Source organism: Tamandua tetradactyla, chromosome 2 (assembly GCF_023851605.1).
Source record: "Tamandua tetradactyla isolate mTamTet1 chromosome 2, mTamTet1.pri, whole genome shotgun sequence".
NCBI lineage: Eukaryota > Metazoa > Chordata > Mammalia > Pilosa > Myrmecophagidae > Tamandua > Tamandua tetradactyla.
Window position 1 is genome coordinate 193,247,027 of NC_135328.1, and position 26,046 is coordinate 193,273,072.

General features: G+C 37.5%; 1 protein-coding gene across 6 annotated transcripts in view; it reads right to left on the reverse strand.

The window, feature by feature from the left end:
• Positions 1–10,895: 10,895 nt before the first annotated feature.
• ZBTB8A (zinc finger and BTB domain containing 8A) overlaps positions 10,896–26,046 on the reverse strand; it is a 105,974-nt gene continuing 90,823 nt past the window's right edge. For 5 of the 6 annotated variants that reach the window (XM_077150459.1, XM_077150456.1, XM_077150457.1 and 2 more), the window contains 2 exons: positions 24,523–24,692; positions 10,896–15,434 (listed from right to left, as the gene is read on the reverse strand). In XM_077150459.1, coding sequence (XP_077006574.1) covers positions 15,099–15,434; positions 24,523–24,692 — 506 coding nt within the window. In that variant the 3' untranslated portion in view covers positions 10,896–15,098. The remainder of the gene's footprint in view (positions 15,435–24,522; positions 24,693–26,046) is intronic. The other variant, XR_013171114.1, reaches the window with a different exon arrangement.

Below are 26,046 nucleotides of genomic sequence, written 5' to 3' on the forward strand. Positions count from 1 at the left end.
ATTGAGGGCAGTGAGTGCCCTTGCTGCATTGGCTTAGAGAGAGAGGCCACATCTGAGCAACAAAAGTTCTCTGGGGGTGACTCTTAGGCCTAATTATAAGGAGGCTTAACCTATCCTTTGCAGGAATAAGTTTCATAGGGGTGAACCCCAAGATCGAAGGCTCAGCCATAATGATTTTGTTGTCTCCACTGCTTGTGAGAATATCAGAAATTGTCCGAGTAGGGAAGTTGAGTGTTTCTTCCGTTCTCCCCAGTGCCCCAAGTGGACCTTGCAAATATATATTTTTTCACTTTCCAAATTACTCTGGGTTAGAGTAATACTAAAGCCGGTATATTTATGCAGTTAGAGAAGAAACTAATTTTGTTTACCAAATCATTTGTCTCTAAGGAGACAAAAAGCCAGGAAAACAACTTTAAATTGGTCTGAGTTTTTTAAAGTATATGATTTTTTAAAAATCAGATTAATTTGGTTTGCAACTTTATTCTCTGTTACTTGAGGTATTCTTTTGTGATCAAGAATTTGCAGTTTGCTATTGTATTAGTTAGGGTTCTCTAGAGAAACAAAATCAGCAGGGAACACTCACAAATATAAAATTTATAAAAGTGTTTCACGTGATCATGGGAATGCAGAATCCAAAATCCACAGGGCAGGTTTTGAAGCTGCCGATTCTGATGGAGGGTCTGGATGAACTCCACAGGAGAGGCTCGCTAGGCGAAGCAGGAAGAGGAGCTGTCTCTTCAGAATCCTTCTTCAGAGGCTTCCAGTGATTAGATTAAGCATCCTCATTGCAGAAGACACTCCCCTTGGCTGATGACAAATGGAATCAGCTGCGGATGCTGAGTGATCATGATTTGATTCTATGAAATGTCCTCATCGCAACAGACAGGTCAGCACTTGCCCAACCAGACAAACAGATACCATCACTTGGCCAAGTTGACACATGAACCTGACCATGATAGTCCACCCCTTGTCAACTTGGCAGCTATACATAATCACCTTAAACCATACCTAATTTCTGAATAAGAACAATAAAACACCCATTTTTTCTTTCACCTAACAATACTCAACTGTTCTGCATATAACTGGAAACACATTAAATCTCTCCCGAATAGGGTGCAAGTCCTTGGGTAATATTCATTCTTAAACTTGATAATCTTACAACTTAAATAGTGTAACATGAACAAAACAGCATTACAGTCCTGATTTCTGTAACTGATCACGTGGTCATGGTTCATATTTATCACTACCTTTACCCATTCCATGTTCCCTTTACCCTCAGCAAGCACTTCAGCTGGCCATGTTCTTTGCCTGGTAGGGTGACGCAAACTTTCATTAATGAAGTTTCAGCAATATTGGTAGTCCTGCCTGGATTGGGTTATTGCAGTTTTCCATTGATTTTAATCAAGCTGACACATGAACTTGACCATGACAGCTATTTATCCACAACTATATAAGAAAAGATAGCCTCTGGTTAGTGCCAAATACTGGGTCTGTTCAACTTGAGCTAAAAGAAAAAAATTGAGTGAGCTTTCTGAAGCTCTCTGAGCCCTGTGCAGGGTCACTGTGGTAGTGCTTCTTAGCCTTGCTCATTTTCAGACACATTTTATAAATTTGAAGTGTGACCCTCCAAGTAAAACATGTCCAAAAGTGTTCTTTACCTTTCGTTAGGAAAAATTTCCAGAGTGTAATAGGGCTTTTTTTTTCTTCCTTCCCTATGGACCTCTTTTCATATCTGGTGCTACAGGGGATTGGTTGTCAAAATGAGCAGTGGAATACATGCAGGCAATGGAGGGACAGGATCCAGAGTATGAGAAAACCTCTAAGGCTGGGATATATTAAAGCCAAGTAGGGTATAGGCTTAACTAGAAAAAAAGTGTTAGCCACATCTCTTACCACCAGTGCCATATAATGGGGTAAAAACAAGTAAAACAGTAAAAACAAGTGGAATGTAATTATGCAATACAGATTATATATCTTTTTATTTATAATACATTTATAATTTACTACATTTTAATGTCAATATTAAAAATTAGTTTTAAAATATTCCCAAAACGAAGATAATAAGCAGAAGAAAGTTACCCTGTATATGTGAAATTGTCATTCTTGATCCTTCAGCAGCAGTGCACATTTAATTTATTTTTATTACATTGGGATGGTTGCACGGGTTACCAGCCTCTTCTGCCAGTTTTAGATATATGTCTTGGCCTAGGAAACCTATTTCCCCCATTGCAGAGCTAATCGGTTTAACCTGGGGACTGATCGACTTCCTCACTTGAAAACTCTGTTCTAGTCAAACATGTCTCAGCATTTTCTCCTATTCCATAATATACTCACTCATCTTCACTTCCGAGTCTCATTCTTTGTGCCCTGGCTTTCCCATATCAAAAAGTAGAGGTAGAAAACCTAGTGCCTATGAAGCCAGGCAGGGAATGGGAATGGGCTGTGAGCTTGAGCAAAGGACTTAGTGTTTGTTCTAGTTTGCTAGCTGCTGGAATGCCACACACCAGAGACGGATTGGCTTTTAATTTATTTTGTTAGTTCTTCAGAGGAAAGGCAGCTAACTTTCCACTGAGGTTCTCTCTTACGTGGGAAGGCATAGGATGGTCTCTTCTGGCCTTCTCTCCAGGCCCCTGGGTTCCAACAACTTTCACCGGGGTAACTTCTTTCTCCATCTCCAAGGGCCTGGGCTGAGCTGCGAGTGCTGAGATGAGGAATGCCAAGCTGCTTGGGCTGTGCTACGTTGTGGTCTCTCATTTAAGCACCAGCCAATTAAGTCAAATGTCCTTCATTGCAGCAGGCCCGCCTCCTAGCCGACTGCAGATGTAAATCAGCAACAGATGAGGTTCACATACCACTGGCTCATGGCCACAGCAACAGAACGAGGTACGCTCACCTGGCCAAGTTGACAACTGAATCTAACTACCACAGTGTCTAAGGGGCAGCTGCTTCTCAGCTCTAGCCCTTGTTTTGTTTGTTTAATATTTTAAGGTTTAGTAAAGCTTCTCACCTCAAGACCCTACATTTACATATTTACTTTCTCCTATATATAATCCTAGAAGAGTTTTATGATATTTACATGTGACTTTCCTATATTAAAAAAAATTTAGAGCAGTTTTAGGTTTACAGAAAAATACAGGAAGTACAGAGTTCCTAAATATTAGTCCACTCACCAACACACACACACACACACACACACATGCAGTTTTCTCTATTAACATTTTTCATTAGTGTGGTTACATTTGTTAAAATTGATGAATCAGTATTATTATAATTACATTATCAACTAAAGTCCTTGGTTTACATTAGGGTTCTCTTTGCTAAATTGCTACAATCACTGGCTCTCAGTATAATCACAGAGTTGTTATTTCATCACCATAATCAATTTTAGAACTTTTTCATTGCTCCATAAAGAAAAACCGCTTAACGCCTGTATCCCCCTATTATTGACACTTAACATTGGTGTGGTACCTTTGTTACAATTGATGGAAGAAGATCAAAATACTAATGTTAACTATAGTCCACCATTTGCATTAAGTGTAATTTTTCCTATATACCATCCTATTATTAACGCCTGGTAATAGTGACATACATTTGTTCTAGTTCATGGAAAAACATATTTGTATTATTAACCATCTTCATTGTCCACAATAAGATTCACTATGTTATACAGTTCCACATTTTATCCTTTACCTTTCCTTCTAGTGACATATGACCCTAAACTTTTCCTTTCAACAACAATCACACAATTCAGTGCTGCTAATTACACTCAGAATAATGTGCTACCATCATTTCTATCCAATTTCCAAATATTTACAATCAACCTTATTAAAAATTCTGCACAAATTAAGCAGCAGCTCGCCATTTTACACCCTCATTCTATCTTCTGGTAACCTATATTCTAGATATTAACTCTATGAGTTTGCCCATTATATTTAGTTCATATTAGTGAGATTATACAGTATTTGTCCTTTTGTGTCTGGCTTATATCACTCAACCTAATGTCCTCAAGGTTTATCCATGTTGTTGCGTGTGTTGGGACTTCATTCTTTTTTATTGCTGAATAATATTCTGTCGTATTTATATGCCACATTTGTGTATCCATTCATCAGTTGATGGACACTTGGGTTGTTTCCATCTTTTAGCAATAGAGAATAATGACGCTATGAACATTGGTGTGCAAATGTCTGTTTGAGACCCTGCTTTCCTTTCTTTAGGGTATATACCCAGTAGTGGGATTGCCAGGTCATATGGTAATTCTATAGTTAGCTTCCTGGGGAGCCACCAAACTATCTTCCACAGTGGCTGTACCATTTTACATTCCCATCATCTGTGAATAAGTCTTTCTATTTCTTCACATCCCCTCCAACACTTGTGTTTCTCCTTTTTTTACTATTGGCCATTCTAGTAGGTATGAAATGATATCATTGTGGTTTTGATTTGCATTTCCCTAATAGATAGTGATGCTGAGCATCTTTTCATGAGCTTTCTGGCCATTTGTATGTCCTATTTGGCAAAAATGTCCATTTAAGTCTTTTGCCCATTGTTTAATTGTGTTGCCTGTCTTTTTATTGTTTAGTTGTGGGGCGTCTTTATAGATTCTCGATATTAAACCCTTATCAGATAAATGGCTTCCAAATATTTTCTCCCATTGAGTTGGCTGCCTTTTCACCTTTTTGACAAAGTCCTTTGAAGCACAAAATTATTCAGTTTTGAGGAGATTCCATTTATCTTCTTTTTTTAATTATTCTTTCTGTTTTGGGTGTAAAGTCTAAGAAACCACCACCTACCACAAGATCTTGAAGATTCTTCCCTACATTTTCTTCTAGGAGTTCTATAGTCCTGGCTCTCATTTTTAGGACTTTGATCCATTTTGAGTTGTTTTTATATAAGTTGTGAGATAGGGGTTCGCTTTCATTCTTTTTGGCTATAGCTATCGAGTTCTCCCAGCACCATATGTTGAAGAGACTTTTCTGTTCCAGTTAAGTGGATTTAGCAGCCCTGTCAAAACTCAACTGACCAGGGGATGCAAAGGTAGTTCAGTGGTAGAATTCTTGCCTGCCATGCAGGAGACCAATGTTTGATTCCTGGCGCATGCACTTCCCTCTAGGAAAGAAATTCAACAAATTGCATTGCAATAACGGGATACTTGAAGTCTGTGTTCCAATGTGGAGGCCTGGACTCTGAAAACAGGCTGCTGGCTTTCGGGACACCTCTGTCACATGGGAAGGTACGTGGCTGGCGTCTGCTGGTCCTTCACTCCTGGGTTTCATTGCTTTCAGCTTCTGGTTCCTTGGCCTCCTCTCTAACTTCTGTGGGTCCTCTCTTATCTTCTCTAGGGCTTTTCTCTATGAGTTTCTCTTAATTTCATCATCCATTGTTGATAATAAGAATACAAGCCGTGTGTTGCAGTTTTTCATGACATGCCAGAAATTCAGGTTTTTATGCGAAAGCTCCCAATTAAGAAAAAAACAAAAACAAAAGCATTGCATGGGTTTTAACAATCAGGAGCAAACAAATTGTGTGTGGGCCGACTCTGGTCCACAGGTGGCTAGTTTGCAGCTTTGCTTTAAAGCCCAGATCACATAACATCTACTGGAAGCCTTCCCTATTCATTCCAGCCTTCAGTGGTCTTCTCTGAACTATGTCTCTGTAGTTTGTTATCTTTAAATATTTTCCAGCTTATTCAATTTTATAATCGTTTAATGTTTGTCAGGCTCTGAATAGAAGGAAAGCTCCTAGATGGTCATTTAATACCTTAGTGATCAGCAGAATAAAAATTTTAGATTATGTTAAACTCTTAGGGATTGCAAGTCAACGTCTTGAGACTATCTACAAGAGCATAAGAATCGCAGGTTATGAGCCTTAATTTCTAACCCTTGATCTTCTATCAGACCTTGGATCTACTTTCTCATCTATTTATCATATCTATTAGACAAAAGTGATTTCTCAATTCCCTTCCAATTCTAAGTTTCTGTGATCCAGTAATATGTCAGCTACAATTAAAAACTGAGTCAACTGAGAAAGAGAAGGTATCTTAATGAAAGTTTCTAGCTGTTTTGGCTAAAAGGTGCAAGTCACATCATCAGGGTCTGCTCATCCATAAAGGATGTAGTAGTGCATGCAATGGCTTTTTAGGCAAGTAACAGTGTATGATGACTTTTTATTACTGCTGCCTCTCTCTCTAGCAAGGCTAAATAGCCGTGATGTGTTATCATGGGTCTTTCACTAGCTGTGTGACTTTGAGCAATTTCCTTAATCTCTCTGAGCCTGTTTCCTCATGTCTAAAATGGTATAATATCTATTCACAGGCCAGGTATCCCCAGCAATGCTAAAGCAATTAAGAATCTTAATTTATAAATGAAAAGAAAGGGCATCATTTTGAAATTATACTTGGAACTGTGAGATTTAAAAACTCTGCTAACATTTTTATTTTGAGGATCTTGGTATAGCGATTAATAGCACGAACTGGAGCCATGCCACCAGGGCTTATTAACTGGACTTTGAGCATGTTGTTTAACCTCTCTGTGCTTAATTTCCTCATTGTAAGTGATGATGATACTAGTATTCATTGGGCTCTATATCTATTAAGAGGATTAAATGGATGTGTACACAGAAAGCTCTTTGAACAGTGCCTGACATGTACTAAATGCTCAATAAGTGAGAAGTGTTATTATTGGGACAAGCATAAACACGAACAGATTCCATGCTTTCCCTCTTCCTTAATTCTCTCTTTTAACTTTTAATTGTGACAACATATACCTTCAATTCTTAAAGAAGGTCTACAGCTCTTGATAAGGGAGAATGGCCAGTTTAGAGACAACCTTGATAACCGGTGCCATTCTGCGATGGTACCATGTTAGCTAGAGTCTCAGTTTGTAAGAAGGGCAAGCAAAGCTACTCTCTTCCTGTTTCTCCCTCTCCTGCTTTCTCTTCTTCAGACTTATTTTCCTCCTGCTTTTCCTCTCCCTGTATTTTTCTTGTGTTAATCTCGTTTTATTTCCGACATATCTTAGTTTAACATCTCTTTTCAAAAGCTCGCCCTTCCCTTTACACCAAACCAACTGGCTTTCTAGAAAGTTGCCTTCCATTTATTTTCCCTTCCCAATTCTCTCACAGCTCACAGTATTAAACATGCAAGGAGAATATCACAATGAAAAGAAGGATGAACAAATTATTGGGTGACTGTTTCCACCTTTAATATTGCTTTCCATTCTTCAAGGCATAGCTCAAAATCACCTTTTTTTTTTTTATCAGCAGAGGTTATTTGTGCATTTGGGTTAAGGTCCATTTTTATCTATATTTATTTTTGTGTCAAAACAACAAAACAAATGTGATATCCTACAAGCCCAAATTATTTGCTGAATTTCGTTTCAGGATCTGGGTACTTGAGAAGGCTGCAAAAGATAGATACTAATTTGCCGAATGAATAAATGGGTGCATTTCTGGTATTTGCTTCTTTCAACCTTAAATCAGTATTGATTGTATGTATGTCTATCCAGCAAGAATGTAAAGCTCTACCAGGACTTCCTTTCTTTCTTCTGCCTTGCATGTAATTCCAGAAATCATTAAACGCCTCATCTTCTAATGTATGTATATTTTCATTTTACCTCTGTGTAAGGTCTCTCTGTTTCCAGTTTCCTTCTCCTCAACTCCTACCTCTCCGATCTTGGCCAAGTCTTTTCACCGTTCTAAGCATCATTTTCCTTACTGTGAAATGGCCATAATAACACCTACTCACAGGGTTGCTGGATTACAAAGGTTGAAGCATCATGCTTCTCTTGAAGAATTCTGGCTTCCTCAAAAAGGAAGGAAAGGAGGAAGAGAAGAAAAGGAAGTTAAAGAAAGGGAAGCAAAGAAAGAAAAAAGAAATTAGCACACTGGGGTAAACTTGAACGTCTGAGGTGTCCCTGGCCAAATCTGGCTAGCAGCAGAGCGTTCTGGGAGTGGGAGCCATTCTCTCCCACGGCCTGTCTGGGACCCGCCCCCGCCCCCTCCCCAGGCCTTTGCTCTGCTCTCAGCGTCCGAGGCTGGGTTGCAGACTCCCGGGCGCCCGAGGCTCTAATTGACCGCCAGGTCCCACCCTTCGGCGCCGCACTGCCCCGCGCGGGGTGTGGAGGGAGTGGAGGTGCGGAAGGCGACTTCGGTGGCCTTTGTCGCACAGAACACAATACCGTACTTCAAGTAACACCAAATAATTTTTCTAGAGCAGGCATAAAATCAGTGAGCGCTCCCTGGCAGCTGGATTGCGTTGGTAGGGTGACGATTTTAGGCACCGGTTATGGCGGGCGATTGCGCGAGTTTGAATCCCCGCGATTCATCGAGTAGTGATGTGTCTTCTGGCTCCAGTGCGAATCTCAGTCCTCCGTTTCCTCCCGTTTTGAAGGGGGCGGTGAGTTCCTACTCAGGGGACGGGGATCTAGGCGGTACTTGGCAAATGTGAGCTCTTCATTAGGCAGCCCCTACGCACGACAGAACATTTCCTAATCCAACACCCCACCCCCAGTGTCTGGTTTCAGGTGCTTCTGCGAGGTGGGTCACCTCTCCTGGGTTCCAGCTGATGGGTTTAGTGAACGACTTTCCGGGAAAAGTAACTGTGGGGCTCCACGGGACTGAAAAAAGTAAGAATGAAAGAAAGTTTCCTACCCCTTAATCCCACTAACTGGTGTCGTCTTCCCTGAAAATAAGATAAAAGCCACGCTGGTCACTCGCCTGAGTGCCGCTTTTTAAAATTAAAAACTTTCACTTTTTAATATGGCCTGCAAATTTTGCAGCGACTGGTGCCTTATGGATGCTGTGTTCCTTGTGGGTTTTCTCCCCCTCCAGGAAAATAAACCAAAATAAAACAGTTTTAAGTCAATTCAAATATGCAGCAAAAGGCACACAGTATCTGCTTTTATCTTTTTTCAGCATTTAACCGTTTTGAATTGCTGAAGATTAAAGTGAGGTTACATAACCTTTAAGTGGGAATGAGAACTGTACTTTTTTGTAAAGTCAAGCAATTTTCAAAGTTCTTTTTTTTTTTGGTAATAATTTGATAATTGAGGAACTTAAGCAAAGGAATTTGTTTCCAGATTTGCCCAAAGGTTACTTTAAATAACAAAACTTAGTATTGAGTCCTACGTCTCCAGTGTTATATTCAACTTTAACATTATTTAATTCAATTCATTGATGAAATGTGTAGCAATTGAGCTTCAGTGCCTGGAGAGTATTCTGGTGTCTTTCTCTTAAAGAAAAAGAAAATAGTAAAGCTTGCAAAATTTCAGGAGAGAGTATTTCAGTCATGTATTCATAATACAGTTTTTTTTATTAGTTTAAGTGCTGTCTGAATTCCCAGAATATAATACCCATAATCAAATAAGATGCAAATGAATCCCCAAGTAAAAATGAGTTATTTTAATACTATCCACTGTTGTAATTTTCCTATTAAATTTCACAAACTTAATATTTTCTTGGACCAGATGTCTATATCTGAACATTTTCCTCTAGTAATTGGATTGAAAGCCAGTGGACTGGAAGATCCAGGCATACTACTGCCCATCTTTAGCGCCTCTATGGGTAAGGTAGGGGGAACCCTTAAGTAGGGGATTTATTCTGCACATAGAAACACTGAGAAGCTTTAAAAAAAAAAAAAAAAAACACCCAAAACTCATGCCTGGGGCCCATCTACCAGAGATACTGATTTGCTTAGACTCTTAGATGTACTTTCCAGGCTGCATTCAATGTAATATTTGCAAATGACTGAAGTCTGAGTTAAAGAAGTGACTGGCATTACCCAGTGTGGTAGATTGAATTATGTAACCCAACGAAAGACATATTCATAATCTATTTAACTGTGGGTGTGAACCCATTTATAACTACGACCCTTTGAAGATGCATTATTAGTTAAGATGTGGACTCATTTGTGAATAGGATTTCCAAAAATCTTATTTAATTGTGTCTAAATGGAATCAAGATGGGCCTTAATCCATAACCGAGAAATCAGGATTTAAGGAATGATTTTGATTACTGAATCGTTTTATATATATATTCCTTTTTGCTTTCTGGCACAGCAGAGTAGACTGGGAAATACCTGAAATCTCTGAATTGTAATCCAGCTGCCTTGATCTCTGATAATGGTTATATAGCCCTTATCTTCTGCTCCTGTGATTGTAAAACCTTGTGGCTAACCTTCATCTGTACCCAGTTGTCCAGTTTTTCAACTTTAGTCTTGTAATCACTAAAGATAGCCCCTAATGTTTGTTAATGAAGAGTCTTGGGTCCGCCCAGAACTAACCCACCCCAAGTCCCAAATTATCTTGATGACCCCAACTGGATCTAACCGAAGTTAGCCCTCCTGACATGTGCAGTAGCTTGGACTTTAACCTACAGCTCAGCTATACCTTACTCTGCCATTTTCTTTCATACATTTTGTAACTAAGTATGTAATCAATCTGCAGAGGCAATAATCAGATCACCTCTAATTACAACATCTGGGGCCACTGTGCACATTATCCTAAACCCTACCCACCTTTTCTCTACTAATATACCTGAATTAATGCAGTTTGGGGAGACAGATCTTGGACTATTAGGCCCCATCTGCCCTCCCACTATGTGAATAGTAATTAATAAACTCTTTCATTTTTTAAAACCCCAGTGTCTCAGGAATCGGTTAGCATGTTGGGTAAAAAGAATTCACGGCCTTTGTCTGGTAACACTTTTTTTCGCATGGGCAGGCATTGGAATTTGAACCCAAGCTCCAGCATGGCAGGCGAGAGTTCTGCCACTGAGCTACCCCCGCACCACCCTGTTAACACTTTTATAAAGAGAAAGCCAAGGAGGACACCAGGGACAGAGCGTGCCATGTGATGGACGACTGCCATCACCAGAACACTACCAGCTGCGGGAGAAAGCATGGCCTTGCTGACTTCATGAGTTTGGACTTCCAGCCTTGAAAATGTGAGACAGTAAGTGCGTGTTGTTTAAGCCAACTAGTTGTGTGGTATTTGTCATGGCAGCTCTGGCAAACTAAGGCAACCTGGTCAATGTTGTTCCATCTAAAGGTGATAAAGTATTCAATGGTATGTGGCTTTTATTGGTGTGAAAAAAAAAAAACAAAAAGGGATGAGGAAAAGTGTTTATTATGCTATTTAAGTACATTTCAAAACACCTTTCCATTGAAAGTTGAGTCCTTTGCCTTTTCTTGCTGTCTGTGATTTATTGCTTATTAACATTATACTTAAATATTTTACTTTTTGTTGGCATTAATAAAAGTTCTGTAGGAAAAAGGCCGACATGTTTGAAAATGAAGTTTATAGATCCTCTGTAGATTTCATTTTTCTTGCCTGTTCATGGCTCCATTAGCATGAATAGTTAAGAAATGCCTGTATCAAAACAAAATAATTGTACTTTACAATATATAAAACAGTTGGCTAAATAGTATCTTTTTTGTGATAATCTGAATTTTATCATTAAAACTCATGTAACTATATACATCTTTTACATATTTATTATGTAAAATATTATTTATTATTATGTATAGAATTTAGCCACATAAAACTGTCAGTTTTAAAGCAATTGATTATTTGTTTAGAGTCACCTTATAAAATAAGTGATACACAATATTCCTCAGTGAGTTAAGCAGATATACTAGGATTGAAAAGAATTTGGTAATTCTAATTTCTATCTTTGCCATTGTTGCCTTACTGTTCTGTGCCTAAATTTTTTTACTTTTCTTGCGACATGATGGTAATATTTCAAAGATACGTAACTCTTATTTCTATCAGAATAATTGATAAATTTATTAAATACTTTGAAGTATAAAATGCAATATTGATCTACTCTAATATAAAATAACATAGACCTTTCATTTAAAATCTAAAATTTAGGTTCTCCTATACCTATTATTATCTCCCTTCCCAATTAAACTGTATTATGCTTTCTTGTATTTAGTGATTTTCTATACTATGAATTTTAAGGCTCAAAAATATGAAAAAAAGTAGGAGTGGATATTTTAATATATCTTGGTATAACTTGGCAAAATAAATTTAATGAATTGAGTTCCAAGTTCATAAATAATTGAAACATCAAAAATTTTTTTCATGTGTAACTTGGCCAAATGAGAGCAGTAGTCATGCTTATTTTGAATTTATTTCTCAGAAACATAATGTTGAAAATTTTGTTCTTCAAAAGTCTTAAGATCTGACAACTATATTTAGAATGAGCATTGTATTCTAAGGATGTGATTTGCTAAATATGATATGGTAAATGAGACCCTACGGTTAATTACCTGCTTAGAAGAACAGTGGCTAATAGTGAAGAAAGATGAAGTGAGAACCACAATGCTCAAAGGGAATTCAAGAAGTTATCTGGTTACCTGGGTTTCAAGGTGTGCTCCTGAGCGCTGCAGAAGTATATTGGGAAAGGCTCGTGAGGGGTTTATGCCTTAAATATCGAGCTTCGCCATGATACAGTTCGTTGGAAGGAAGGGTTTCTTGGGTAAAAAGCATTCTTTTATAATACTGATCTAGTCCATTTTGCTTTCTCCAGACACTTGGCACGACTGCAATGGGGCTTCATTTTTTGCAAAACTTCCAGACACTCTTAAGGACAACAGAGTTAGAAGGACATTCACAAAGTTGATAAACAGAATTTCAGTAAGACCAAATTTTGATCTAATCAACTCTATTATTTTCTGATTAAAAGAAAAAAATCCCTGGCATAAATAAAGCTTATTTAAACAGATTAAACCTCTACGTAATATTTTCTCACATTTGAAAGTAAAAAAATTCAGTTTTCTCAGAAACAATTCATAGATAATTTCACTCTAGAAAAGAATTGATCTCTAAGGCCTTATATATATATATATATATATATATATATAATGTTATAAATGTTCCTCTTTCACGATACTAAAATGACATAACGTTCTGACTAGTTCGGTGAACTAGATAGCTGTTTTGTGGGGATTTCTTGATGCTTGTTAAAAACAATATAGGAAAGCATTACTTCTGAAAAGGCAATTATTCTATAACATGGACTTTTCTAACATGTATGTAAAGTTTGCATGCAAAAGATAACAGCATAAAAATATTTAGATCATAGACTAAAGTATGTTAGAGAATACACATGCAAGCACTACTTTATTTCTATGAATAAAGGCCAATCAGTCATTTTTCTGATTGGCCCTGTCAACCAAAAATCAGATTATAATTTTGAAAGGTGTTATCATCACTCTGGTGGAACTAGAGAATAAGAACTGTTCTCTCCCTCACTTGGATAGAGTTTAACTGTTAATTCCTGATTCAGGAACAGTCATGTTAGGAGCTCAATGAACCCAATGGATACCATCTAGACTTGAAGCAATGGAAAATTTGCCATCAGGGTACTCTTGAAAAAGTTTCAGAGTTAAGTACCATAAAATAAACTTTTATAAAAAAATTTGTAAATTTTTAAAATGAAATCATCATTTTAGCACACAGTTGATATCAAGGAAATCATTAATTAAAAACAAGAGAAGATAACAAAAAAGAGCCATCTTGAGGTATATTGAGGCATTTAAAAATACAGTTTAACATGGCACCTTGCTCTATTAAAATTAAACTGTATTGAGTTTGTGATAACTTGCAGTGACTTTTATGAAGGTCATTTCTTTAATTCTGCCACTTAGGAACTTTATCTTTAGAACTACAATGCTTCTCCAATTTAGCTTAGTTTTGGAATGTTTGGCCATTCAGGGGAGGAGTATAAACTTTATTTTGTATGCTGGCAGAAAAGTCTGTCTTGAAATATATAATCAAGATATGCAAACCTGCTTAAAGTTTTAAGAGAATAACTTGTTCAAATAGTTTTATATTTTAAATATAAAATAGTTTTATATTTAATATTTAAAACTATTAAAATTAGTTTTAAATAACACATCAATAAATACTGTAGGATTAGCAAAAAAAAATCAAAAAACATATCAATAGATACTATAGGATTAGCACTGTCTGGACAACTCTAGTTCAGGATAATTTTTTGAAGGTGGTTAAATTCCTTTTCTTTCATATTTTCTAACTCTGATTGGCTTATTTTTACAATTAGCACAGACTGATGAGGTTTGATTTCACTTCTTAGCCATTTCAGGAGACATATAAAGAGAGAGTTAAGAGGACTGTTTAAAATCAGAACTTGACCAATTACCAGTCCCTCCACTTAAACTTTTTGACCTTGATTTCCTCCTTTGTAAATCAGAGATAATTATCTACCTTCCTGATTAAGTGAGAAAATATATGTGAGAGCACTTTATAAATAATATAGCACTAAATGTTAGGAATTACTCTTAAGAATCACTTGTTTGTTTTTCTTTAGGAGAGGAAGAGAACTTTATTGATATATCTTCACATAGTACTTTGTCCTTTAGTCAGTTTAAGTTTCCTGCTTTAGGAACATGATGTCTGAATACAATCTTTGGTTGATTCTACTTTAGATTTTGTTTTATTTTGCTTTGTTTACTAGTACTGATGACATAAGAGTAATTTTTAACTTAACAAAATTTTCAAATATAAATGATTTCAAACATTTCAGATTAGATTTCAGCCATAATCCTAAACCATTTAGGATTCCAGAATAATGATACGTTATTTCAGATCAGAAATTAATTTCAAAATGTAGTAGTTCACTCAGGTGTGTTGCCAGATCCTCAAGTGTTCTCTTACTTGGTTCCCTTTGAATATTCAATATTGGTAGTTTACGTATTTTTTAAACACTTTGAAGTTGTCTTACATAAAATTTGGTTGTAGCAAATTTCTTTAAAATATTTTCTTTGAAAAAGTTTTGCTAAGTAGAACTTCCACTATTAAAAGAAAAAAAGTATCTGTATAATAAATGTAAGAAGATTAATTGTCATCCATCATGCCATGACAAGCTAGGTCTTTCTTTCCCAATGCAGCAACATATTTTAGGGCAACAAAGTTTAGAATGGATACAATGGCCTGTTCAGAAAAGCATGCAAGTTCTATCAGGTCATTTCTTTTAAGTCAGTATGATGAACTTGTTCACCCGATCCTGATCATGGAAAGAGAGATACAGGAAGTCAATATAAAATGCAGACATGCCAGCTCTGTTGGTTCACTTTACAGCTACCTAATGTTGGGCTTTATTTCCTTTTCTTCTTCTTCTTCTTCACTGTCATCAACCTGTTGTATGACCAGATCAGCAGACCCATCCTCTACAATCTCCACATAAGATCGATTCTCATCTTCACTCAAGTGCCACCTGGACTCCTTGCCTCCTTCTGATGGGGACATAAGATGATGCTCCGCTTCCAAGTCAATGGGGAGGCTGTCTATGCCGACTTCAGCAAGGCACTCATTACACAGTCTGTAGCGCCGGGTTCCTTCCTGTACCACTTGTCCTGTTAGATCAGTCACATGGCGTTTGCATTTTCTGCAGATTAGTTTGCATGCCTGGTGAATCTGCATAGAGATTTAAAGAGTGATAAAAAATGATTTTTCAGACTTAGGAAAGTTTGATATTTTAAGTGCTAATTCATAAACTCAAGATGTTCCAGGCTAGGTACTAAAATGTTACATTTAATTATTAGAAAAAGATCAACTGGTGATAAATTGATGCCACAGAAATAGTAAACATTAGCTTTCTCCAAATAATGGCTAGAAGTTTTTATTAATAATAAAATAATATTGTTTTATAATGTTATAAGAAAATACTTAATAATTTCCCATATCTGTTAATCCAAGAGTGTACTGACATAGGTAACAAGGGGATACCTCTCCATAATAATAATAATTGCAAATCCTTACTCTGTGCCATGTACTGTTCTAAGGACTTTATATATATTAAATCAAGAACAAATGCTTCAAGTGAATATTATTTTTTTTGGTATTTCATCAAAGAAAGAAAAAATGTTATCCCAAATTTAAATTTATCAATATTTTTGGATAGAAGAACTACTTGCCATTTTTATTAATGAAAGTGATTTAGTAGAAGAAGGAATGGACTAAGAATTGGAAGGCTTGGGGTCTACCTGGTTTAGTCTTTTTTTTTTTTAACTTTTTTTTTATTAATTAAAAAATTAACAAAACATTAAGATATCATTCTATTCTACATATACAATCAGTAATTCTTAATATCATCATATAGTTGCATATTCATCATTTCTTAGAACATTTGCATCGATTTAGAAAAAGAAATAAAAAGACAACAGAAAAAGAAATAAAATGATAATAGAGAAAAAAAGATTATACATACCATACCCCTTACCCCTCGCTTTCATTTACCACTAGCATTTCAAACTAAATTTATTTTAACATTTGTTCCCCCATTATTTATTTTTATTCCATATGTTCTACTCTTCTGTTGATATAGTAGCTAAAAGGAGCATCAGACACAAGGTTTTCACATTCACAGTCTCATCGTGAAAGCTATATCATTGTTCAATCATCATCAAGAAACATGGCTACTGGAACACAGCTCTACATTTTCAGGCAGTTCCCTCCAGCCTCTCCATTACATCTTGAACAACAAAGTGATATCTACTTAATGCGTAAGAATAACCTCCAGGATAACCTCTCGACTCTGTTTGGAATCTCTCAGCCATTGACACTTTGTCTCATTTCACTCTTCCCCCTTTGGTAGAGAAGGTTCTCTCAATCCTTTGATGTTAATTCTCAGCTCATTCTAGGGTTTTTCTCAGTCCCTTGATGCTGAGTCTCAGCTCATTCCAGGATCTCTGTCCCACGTTGCCAGGAAGGTCCACACCCCTGGGAGTCATGTCCCACGCAGAGAGGGGGAGGGTGGTGAGACTGCTCGTCATGTTGGCTGGAGAGAGAGGCCACATCTGAGCAACAAAAGAGGCTCTCTTGGGGTGACTCTTAGGCCTAAATTTTAAGTAGACTTGACCTATCCTTTGTGGGGTTAAGTTTCATATGAACAAACCCCAAGACTGGGGGCTCAGCCTATAGCTTTGGTTGTCCACATTGCTTGTGAGAATATCAAGAATTCAACTTGGGGAAGTTGAATTTCTCCCCGCTCTCACCATTCTGGTTTAGTCTTATACTAACTAAAAGGTATTTGGGGCATTATGGGGAAATCTATGACTCTTGAAGCAAGTAATTCAATGTGTTATAAATCTGCTTCCAGGTTGATAGTCAAGATATTTAACAAATGGAACGGTATAGACACCACCTGAACAGATTAGAAGTCTGACTTATTAGAATGGACACTGGTAGTAATCAACCACTACAGCAATTCTGTTATCTATCAACCTCTTATTAGCCCTGTCAGTTTCCTTATTACAAATGTGGAGACTATTCACAGCGCTGATGTGAGGAACAATTGAGTTAATATGTGTGAATTGCCTTGGTAAAAATCTATAATTGACAAATAATACATATTTTAATTTTGTTAGTAATACATTTTGTTCAGTTGCTGTCAGAACAGATTATTTGTCATAATCTAAAAATTATTAGATTGTATAATGTTGAATTAATGTTTATGGCATATTAATTTAGATAAAGTCAGACTTAGGACAGTTCAATATTTTATGTGCCAATTCAAAAATTGAAGATGTTCCAGGTCAGGTACTAAAACTTAACATCTAATTATTAGAAAAAGATCAACTGGTGATAAATTGATGTCACAGAGTAGTGTCTCCAGAAACAGACAAGAAAATTAATGCATCCTGGTAAAATAGCTAAGAAAAATCTATGGGCTACCACTTAGTACTATTACTATCTTATGTTTAACTGGTGACACATTAATCAGTAAATACTGAAAGAACATGATTTGAATGTACTTTTATCTCTCCTTAGAGAGTAATATTGCAGCATGTTTTTGTTACAAAATTCTGACACCAGACTCATGTCTAAGTGGGTCCCAGTGCGCAGGAAGAAATACCCACCCCACATTCTAATACAATTATGAAGTCAAAGAAATTAAGTTAAACATAATGTTAAAATGGAAAATATCAACATGAGCTCATAATTAAATACCCACTGACATAGATTAAAAGGAATAAAATCCCAGTAAAAACGAGCACCCTGGGAGACAAATTTTGGTCTCTAATTTTATTTCCCAAGTAAAGGGACCAAGGCTCCTTTGAGAAATGTTTTATTTCAGTTTTCTGGGATGGAAAGCACAAGTGACCCTAGGGTTCTTTTGGGGCCAGAAAATTGGACATTTTCAAAATTAAATGGAGTTGTGACAAAAGGACATAAAGCCAGCTCCAAAGCATCCCCATTGGACAAAACTATGATAATTTGAGTATCAAAAAGAATAATTGTTTAGTATCAAAACACAATGTACCTATGAAAATTTATGACCATAATGCTATTCAAAAAAAAAAAAAACAGCCAGAAAAAAGCTCATATGGTATCATTTGAGGCTGCTATTAAAACAACACTTTACCATGAAAACTGGTAATTAAAGGGAAAGAATTAAATGTTTATTCTGTCTTTCCTACAGGAACTATATTTCAAAGTAACTAAAAAGCCCTAGGTAATGAGAGAAAGCTTATTTTAAGAATTCCAGCTAATAATGTAGAAGGATTGATTGAAATTAGTAAGTCATCGCCCCAAATTCCAAATAAAATTATTAATTCAAGCAAAAATTATCAACTGGTGTTAATACCATTAAATGAAATGGTTGATGGGGAATTGGATAGCTATTTAATGCCCAAATAGCTCCACATAGATTTCTTTCTTATTACTAGGGGCAGCTTTAATTGTACAATGGGAGATCATATTAACTAGATCCAGTGATCAATCTTGACAAGATAAATGAGTTTTCCAGACATTATTATGTATCTCCTGATATAACACAAAATGAAATATACAGTTTTGACCTTGATGAGTCCTAGATGAAAGTGTTTAATTTGAATTAAAGCCTTTAGAAACAACTTCTAGTTATAAAAATGCAAGGGGATAGAGAAACAAGTTAAAGGACACTGGGTAGAAACAAACAGAAAAATCCATAGGTAGGTCATTTTGTCAATTGGCTCAGTTTCTTCAATATCAGGGTGATCAAAAAGAAAAAGAGACCATGCTAGGTTAAAAAATATTCTTAAGGGACTCAATGGTGTTGTGGAATACCTGGCCCTACATTGGATTCTGGCTTAGACAAGCCAGCTATAAAAGGTATTTGGGGGACTATGGAGAAATCTGAAATAAGACTAATTTTTTCTTTCTGGTATATTACAGTAAATCTCTGAATTGTACTCCAGCTGCCCTGATCCCTAACAATGACTGTAAAAGGCGTTATCTTGTACCTTTGCTTTCTTACTTTATAAGTTTATAAGGGCAAACACCATACTGCTTATGAAGGAACTTAAATCAGCTATTAACTGGTTCCAGCCCCAGTTTCACTCCTTTACATTTGTAAATTGTTTTGACCTATACCTGCTAATGAAATGGTAACTGTCTCCCATCCTTTCTGTTTACACTTGCTATCGAAATGATAACTCAGTCTCTCTTTTTCTCTTCCTCTGAAATTGCAATGATTTCATCTTCCCTTGTTTGAATCCATAAAAATCTTGAATCCCCTAGCCTCAGGAGAGAAGATTTTGGCTGATATGCCATTTGATCTCCTGCTTCATGCCTAGCAATAAACTTTCTCTCTTTGAAACCCCAGTGTTTCAGGAATTGGTCATTGAGCACACTGGACAAAAAATCCACAGCCTTTATCCAGTAACATAGAAAAAGTTCTGGAAGAATATATGATAAAGTATTAAGAACAGTAATGTCTGGGTAGTGAAATACATTATTTTTATTTTATTATTTTACCATTATCTATTTTCTTACTTTTTATAATGTGTGTATGTGGTAGTTAGATTCAGGTGTCAGCTTGGCTAGGTGAAGGTGCCTAGTTCTATTGCTGCGGACATGAGCCAATGGCATGTGAACCTCACCTGTTGCTGATTACATCTGCAGTCAGCTAGGGGGCGTGCCTCCTGCAATGAATGATGTTTGATTTAATTGGCTGGTGCTTAAATGAGAGAGCTCAACATAGTACAGCCCAAGCAGCTCAGTATACCTCATCTCAGCACTCACAGCTCAGCCTAGGCCTTTGGAGATGCAGAAAGAAATCACCTTGGGGAAAGTTGTTGGAAACCAGAGGCCTGAAGAGAAGGCCAATCAGAAATCGCCCTGTGCCTTCCCACGTAAGAAAGAACCTCAGTTAAAAGTTCGCTGTCTTTCCTCTGAAGAACTATACGTTAACTAAATAAATCCCCTTTTATTGAAAGCCAATCCGTCTCTGGTGTGTTGCATTCCAGCAGCTAGCAAACTAAAACAGTATATATATATTTCTTTTGTAATAATGAAGTATTTCTAATTTTTAAAAATCTAGTTTCATGAGCATCATGAAAACAGAGATTTTGTTTGTTTTGCCCACTGCTAGCACTTAGAACAGGGTCTGCAACATAGTAGGTGCTCAAAACTTATTTGTTAGATAAATAACTATTAAGTAATGTGTGAAGAAATCACTTTAAATTACTCTTAAAGTTTTTCCATTGCTCTTTAAAATTAAAAGGAGCCCTTGTGCATGAAATAGAAGTGCCAGTTATAAAACTCAGATTTTGGGGAAAAATCCTGCTACAAGATGAACTGAATAATTCTAATGTAACTACTTTATTAAACCACCAGGGTTATGAACAGGAAATTCCCTGAAGGTTTTCTAACTGCTGACGGTCAAGTCTCTGGAAGTGGCTCTACTGTCCACCTTGAGGAGAAACTAGATAGGGACTAGAAAGGGGGTTGTGAGGACCTAGGGCCCAGGCCCGGCCCTCTCCTCCTTTATGAGAGCAAGTTACTGTGTGCAGCTGCCTACATGATGGACAGACATTAGAGTTCCACAGATTCCCTCAGGGGGGAAAGAATGTCATTAAAACTCCCTTTCCCTAATCAAATCTAACCAGACCCTCCTGAGACTCCACAGTCACACCCTGTGGACCTAAACCATTATAAGCCACTCCTGGGCACTCCTCCCTCTCTCCCTCCTGTGTGGAACACTGACTTTCATTTCCCAATGGGCTGTCATCAGGAAGAATCTTCTCTTGTTCCTAAGTCACTAGTTAAACTCATGGGTAACTCCATGCCAGGAGTGTTCTTTGGTCTTGGGGCTAAGTTGGGTTAGAACATGTGGCAAGCCAGCCAGGACACCAAAGAGTCACCAGCGGTAAAAGGCATGAATAGTAGGAAGGGAGACTCCCTGGGAGAATCCTGGAATGACATGCAGCATCTATGAAGGAGGTATGGCTACCCTCCTAGATGAATGGGGACTACTGAGGTAGTATGGGGCCGCCCAGGACTCGCTGGCTGATGTTAGTACTCCTGTAGCAGGCCATGGGACAGTTAGGATATCATAAGAAATGGGAGAGCTGCAGGAGGCCGCGGCCATCACATGGTTCCCATTGGGAGCTGTGTGTTCAGCCGCAGAAGAGACCCTGGCCACTAAAGGTGCGGTTCGCTGCCTAAAACCTCAATTAGGGAGGGACTTGTGATATAGTCTAAGCAGATTTGAATGAGATGTATTGAATGAGAGGATATACTCTGTAGATGAGAGTTTAGACATATTGGCAAGCCAATATGCTAGAGTGAGAGGGAACAGACTGCCCCAAGTGGTAAGTGAGGCGTATCCTGACTTTTCCTGAGGCCTCTAAAATATGGGATCCTGCTGATTTCTCTTCAGATGACGATGAGCCCCAGTCTGACTGAGATATTGAAAATAAAGAAAGGAAGCTTGTTCATCCTCTGATCCAACAAAAAGTTAAGCCAGTACATATTTAGCACCCTTACCCCACAGTGGGGAGGGAGACACTGAGAATGCTGCTGCCACTGCAGCTGCCTCAGCATCCCCTCCTGATTGAAAGACCTTAGTTACCAGGTGGGACTATAATCTGGCTGAATTACATGAAATTGGGAATCAATACAGACAAAAGCCTAAAGAAGTCCTGCCAAATTGGTTACTACATCTTTGGGACACTGGTTGGAGGGAGTGTTCCTTTCAGGAAAAGAAGTAAGCAAATTAAACTCAATTTCTATGTACTCCTCACTCTGCCAACATATATATACCCTGGTTGCCAGGCCAGAATTCAATCCATTGCTAAATTGGCTTATAACTAACGGAGAGAAACTTGGCCCAATGTGGGAGACATACCACATGCTGCTCTCTACTGGGATATGCTAGATGAATTGCAAGATGTACTGAAGGGATTAGGAATGAAGTATGCCATTTATGCTGCTTATTTCGTTGGACCAGATAACCAAACCTTCACAAGAGGCATAAAGGACACTGTCCTGCCTAGTGCACCCAATCAGTTCAATGGGACTCTTCTACCCATTCTTAGCCCAATAGTAGGGCAGCCCACTTCGAAGGCTGCCCAAATTGTGGGAGAGCCAGAACATCTAAGGCACAGAGGCCGGAGTAAGAGTTATAGGTAGTGCTCCAAGGGGGCATGATGGCCCAAGCCATGTATCATGCAGACAGACACAGGCTAACCTAATAGCCGCCGGCACCAAAACTGAAGATACTAACGGGAGCCAAATATAGTACTTGTCAAGCTCTGGAGTAAATTTACCCAAAGGTCTAAGATATACTAAAATTGAAACCAGATCAGCAAATGGGGAGAGAAATTCAGGCCGAAAGACTTGGCCTTTAACAGTCTCCGGGGCCCTCCACTCCTTCTGCTGAGGATACCTGGCAAGCTCCTTTTCCCTTTGCACAGGGGGCTGGCCAAGATCCCCAAATAAGAGCTATATACAGGGACACTGGGGATTGGAGGCTGCATATTGAGTTAACAATCTTCCGGTTCCCTACTAATATGCATAGGGTTTTGGCACTCATGGACATTGGAGCAAAATGTACCTTAATATATGGAAAACAGCCCTGACCCAGTGGGTCTACATTAGCCATTGCCAGGTACGGAGGCCAAAGTATTAAAGCAACACAACAACAACTTCTAATGTGCCTTGGTCGGTTACCACCTAATTGGAAAGAGTGGGCATTATAATTCCCACTCACAACCCAGTTAATAGCCCAGTCTGGCCAGTGAAGAAGCCTGATGGTGCCTGGTAGATGACTATTGCTTACAGAGAATGTAATAAAGCAACTCCTCCTTTGTTTGCAGCTGTACATATGTAACGAATCTGGACCCCCCCATATGTCAAGGCACAATATGTATGGCTCAGTAGACACTTATTATGCCTAGGTTAGCTGTGGAACTGACTCTAGAAGACTCTCTGCAATTGCAGGGGGAAAGCTGTGGTATCTAAAACCCCCTAGTAGCACCCTCTCTCCAGGAACACTTCTGTCTACTGAAGGAATGTATCTGGTGTTCTATTAGAGCAACAAGATTTGCCTTTCATAGTTCCCCATAAACATCTTTCTTTTCACCCTTAGTGTCGTAAGCAAACACCTTTCTGTGATAGACTCCTGCAGTAACCTATATGCACAATAAATCTCAACGCTAATGTGCACTGAACTGTCATTATCAGGTGCCACCCACCTGCCTTGGACTATGGCCCCCGTGAATTGGACTTCGCGGAATACCCTGCTGGCCTGGCAGAATTCAGCACATTGGAAAATCTGGAAAAGAATCTCATTCAAGACTGAAGTCACAGGTTTTCATCATTTTGTAGGGTTGGTAACTCTGTGTGAGGGCCTCCTAGTGTTCTGTTGTCTCTTATACTGTTGTTATGAAATGGATGCAGTGTCTGTCCCATGGGCTCACAGTCTGCTGTGAGGGGGTGGACTGTGAGGACCCAGGTCCCTCCGCCCTACCCCCCTCCTTTATGAGAACAGTCACTGCACGCAGCCGCCTATATGACAGACATTAAAGGCCAACAGATCCCCTCAGGGGGAAAAGAATGCCATTAAAACTCCCCTCCCCTAATCAAATCTCGCAAGACTCTGCTGAATAAGCCACTCCCGTGGCACCCCTCCCTCTCTCTCATGCAGAACACTGACTTCCATTCCCGACGGGCCACCATCTTCTCCTGTTCGTAAGTCCCTAATTAAACTCATGGGTAACTCTGAGCCAGGCGTGTTCTTTGGTCTTGGGGCTAAGCTGGGTTGGAACAGGGGTACAGTGCAGAGAGGCCAGACAGCAGCAACTGGACTAAAATCCAACCAGATGAAAAGGGTTCAAGAACCACAAGTAGATACTGAGTATCTGAGTATATGAAGTGGTGATTCTGACTCAGAAATTTTAAACTTGATACAGTTTAAAATTCCATTGTCTTTGGTACTGAAAAGATCAATATATAAAAACATAATTGATTTTAAGTGAATTAAAATGAAAATATAAAACTTCAGCATCAAAAGAAAATTCTCTACTTGAAGGCCTCAGAGTAGAATAACATCTATATATATATATATATATATTAAATTATGCATTATGTGCAAAGTGAAAACATCAAATGGAAAAAATTTTAAATACAGTTAAGTTGTGTGAAAAAAGTTTTCTCAGTAAATTAGATTATCCTAGTACAGCAGATAAATGTACACATTTATTAAGAAGCAAAATGATGAAACATTTCAGATACATACTGTTCGAAAATGGCTACTTAGATGGTCTAGCCTGCTAAATCTTTTCCCACAGGCTTGACACGGATAGGGCCTTTCTCCTGTGTGACAACGAAGGTGGCGTTTTAGGTCCGCTTTCCGCTTCACCACATGTGTGCAGTATGGGCACTTGAATCGCATCCTGGGTAGATCATCTGTCATGAGACAGTTTTATTAAATCACTGGAAAGTTCAGTATAATAATTCTAACACAATAACAAAAAGAAATCCAAAAGGAATTGATATGTGCAATCTTGGAAGAGCATTTGAAAAGGAGAAGAAAGAAATTTTATTAGGGTTAGATTAACAATATAATCCTAAGGACAGAACTATAAACTTCAGTACTTGACATATTTACAGTCTGGCTAAAATTAGTAGGCTGCCACATTTATCTTTTTAGTTAATATTGTAGAGTCCTAGATTTTTTTTTTAATTAGAGAAATTGTAGGTTTATAGAAAGATCATGCACAAAATACAGAATTCCCATATACCCACCCCCATTTTTAACATTTTTCATTAGTATGGTAACTTTGTTACAATTGATGAGAGAATATTATTATAGAGTCACAAGATTTTAAATGTAAAAAGGTAGTACTAGATTTTAACATTATAAACACAATCCAAAAGAAGTTTTTAAGAAAGTATTTATTAAGTTTTTAAGTAACTTGTTTTGTTTACATGTTTTTATCTCCTGACTTTACTATTGATACACTTGTAGTATATATATATATATATATATAGTAGTATATTTTCAAAGATGAAAAAAATTTCAAGGATTTCTCTTTTTTTTGTTTTAAATCTCATATATACTAAAAACGTTAATTTTTGTTGGAGGCAAACCTCGTCCATTTAATAGCTATAAAACAGCAGCTTCATTATTGATGTTAGATTTAAATAACCTAAAATTATATAAGTGCAGAACCCATAAGAATAAGGAGGAGGAGGAGTATTTTGAAACTAACAATCTACATAATTTTTCTTCATTTTATTACTATCATCAAAATGAGATGTCTCATGTAGTTGCACACTGGTCAACCATAAAATTACAGTACCAATGCTGTAAATTTTGTGTTAGGTTTTACAAAAAATTATGTATTTATATCTTGATAAGTTCAGATTTAACCTAATTTCTTTTAGATTCTGGGTCTGTGAACCTTTGCAAATGTGCATGGTTGCTCTAACTTTTTTGCATAAAAATACTCCTGAGTGAATACTCAGAAAAAAAAAATTAAAGTGAAAATAAGTATCTCAAGAGAGTCAACTGTTTAGAAAAGGGCTTTAAATATTTAACAGTAATCTTACTACCTAAGATCTCGGTGTGGGAAATCATGGTTTTTGACCCTCAATACTCTACTGTTGTGATTGTCTTTAAATTTATTCAGTACTTCAAAAATTCAAAAATTGCTTTAGTAAGAAAATTTCATTAGAAAAGTATGATTTTAAACAAATCGCTCCTTACCATTGGCTTAATTACCCATCAGACCTAAACTTAAGGGCATGTTAGGACAGG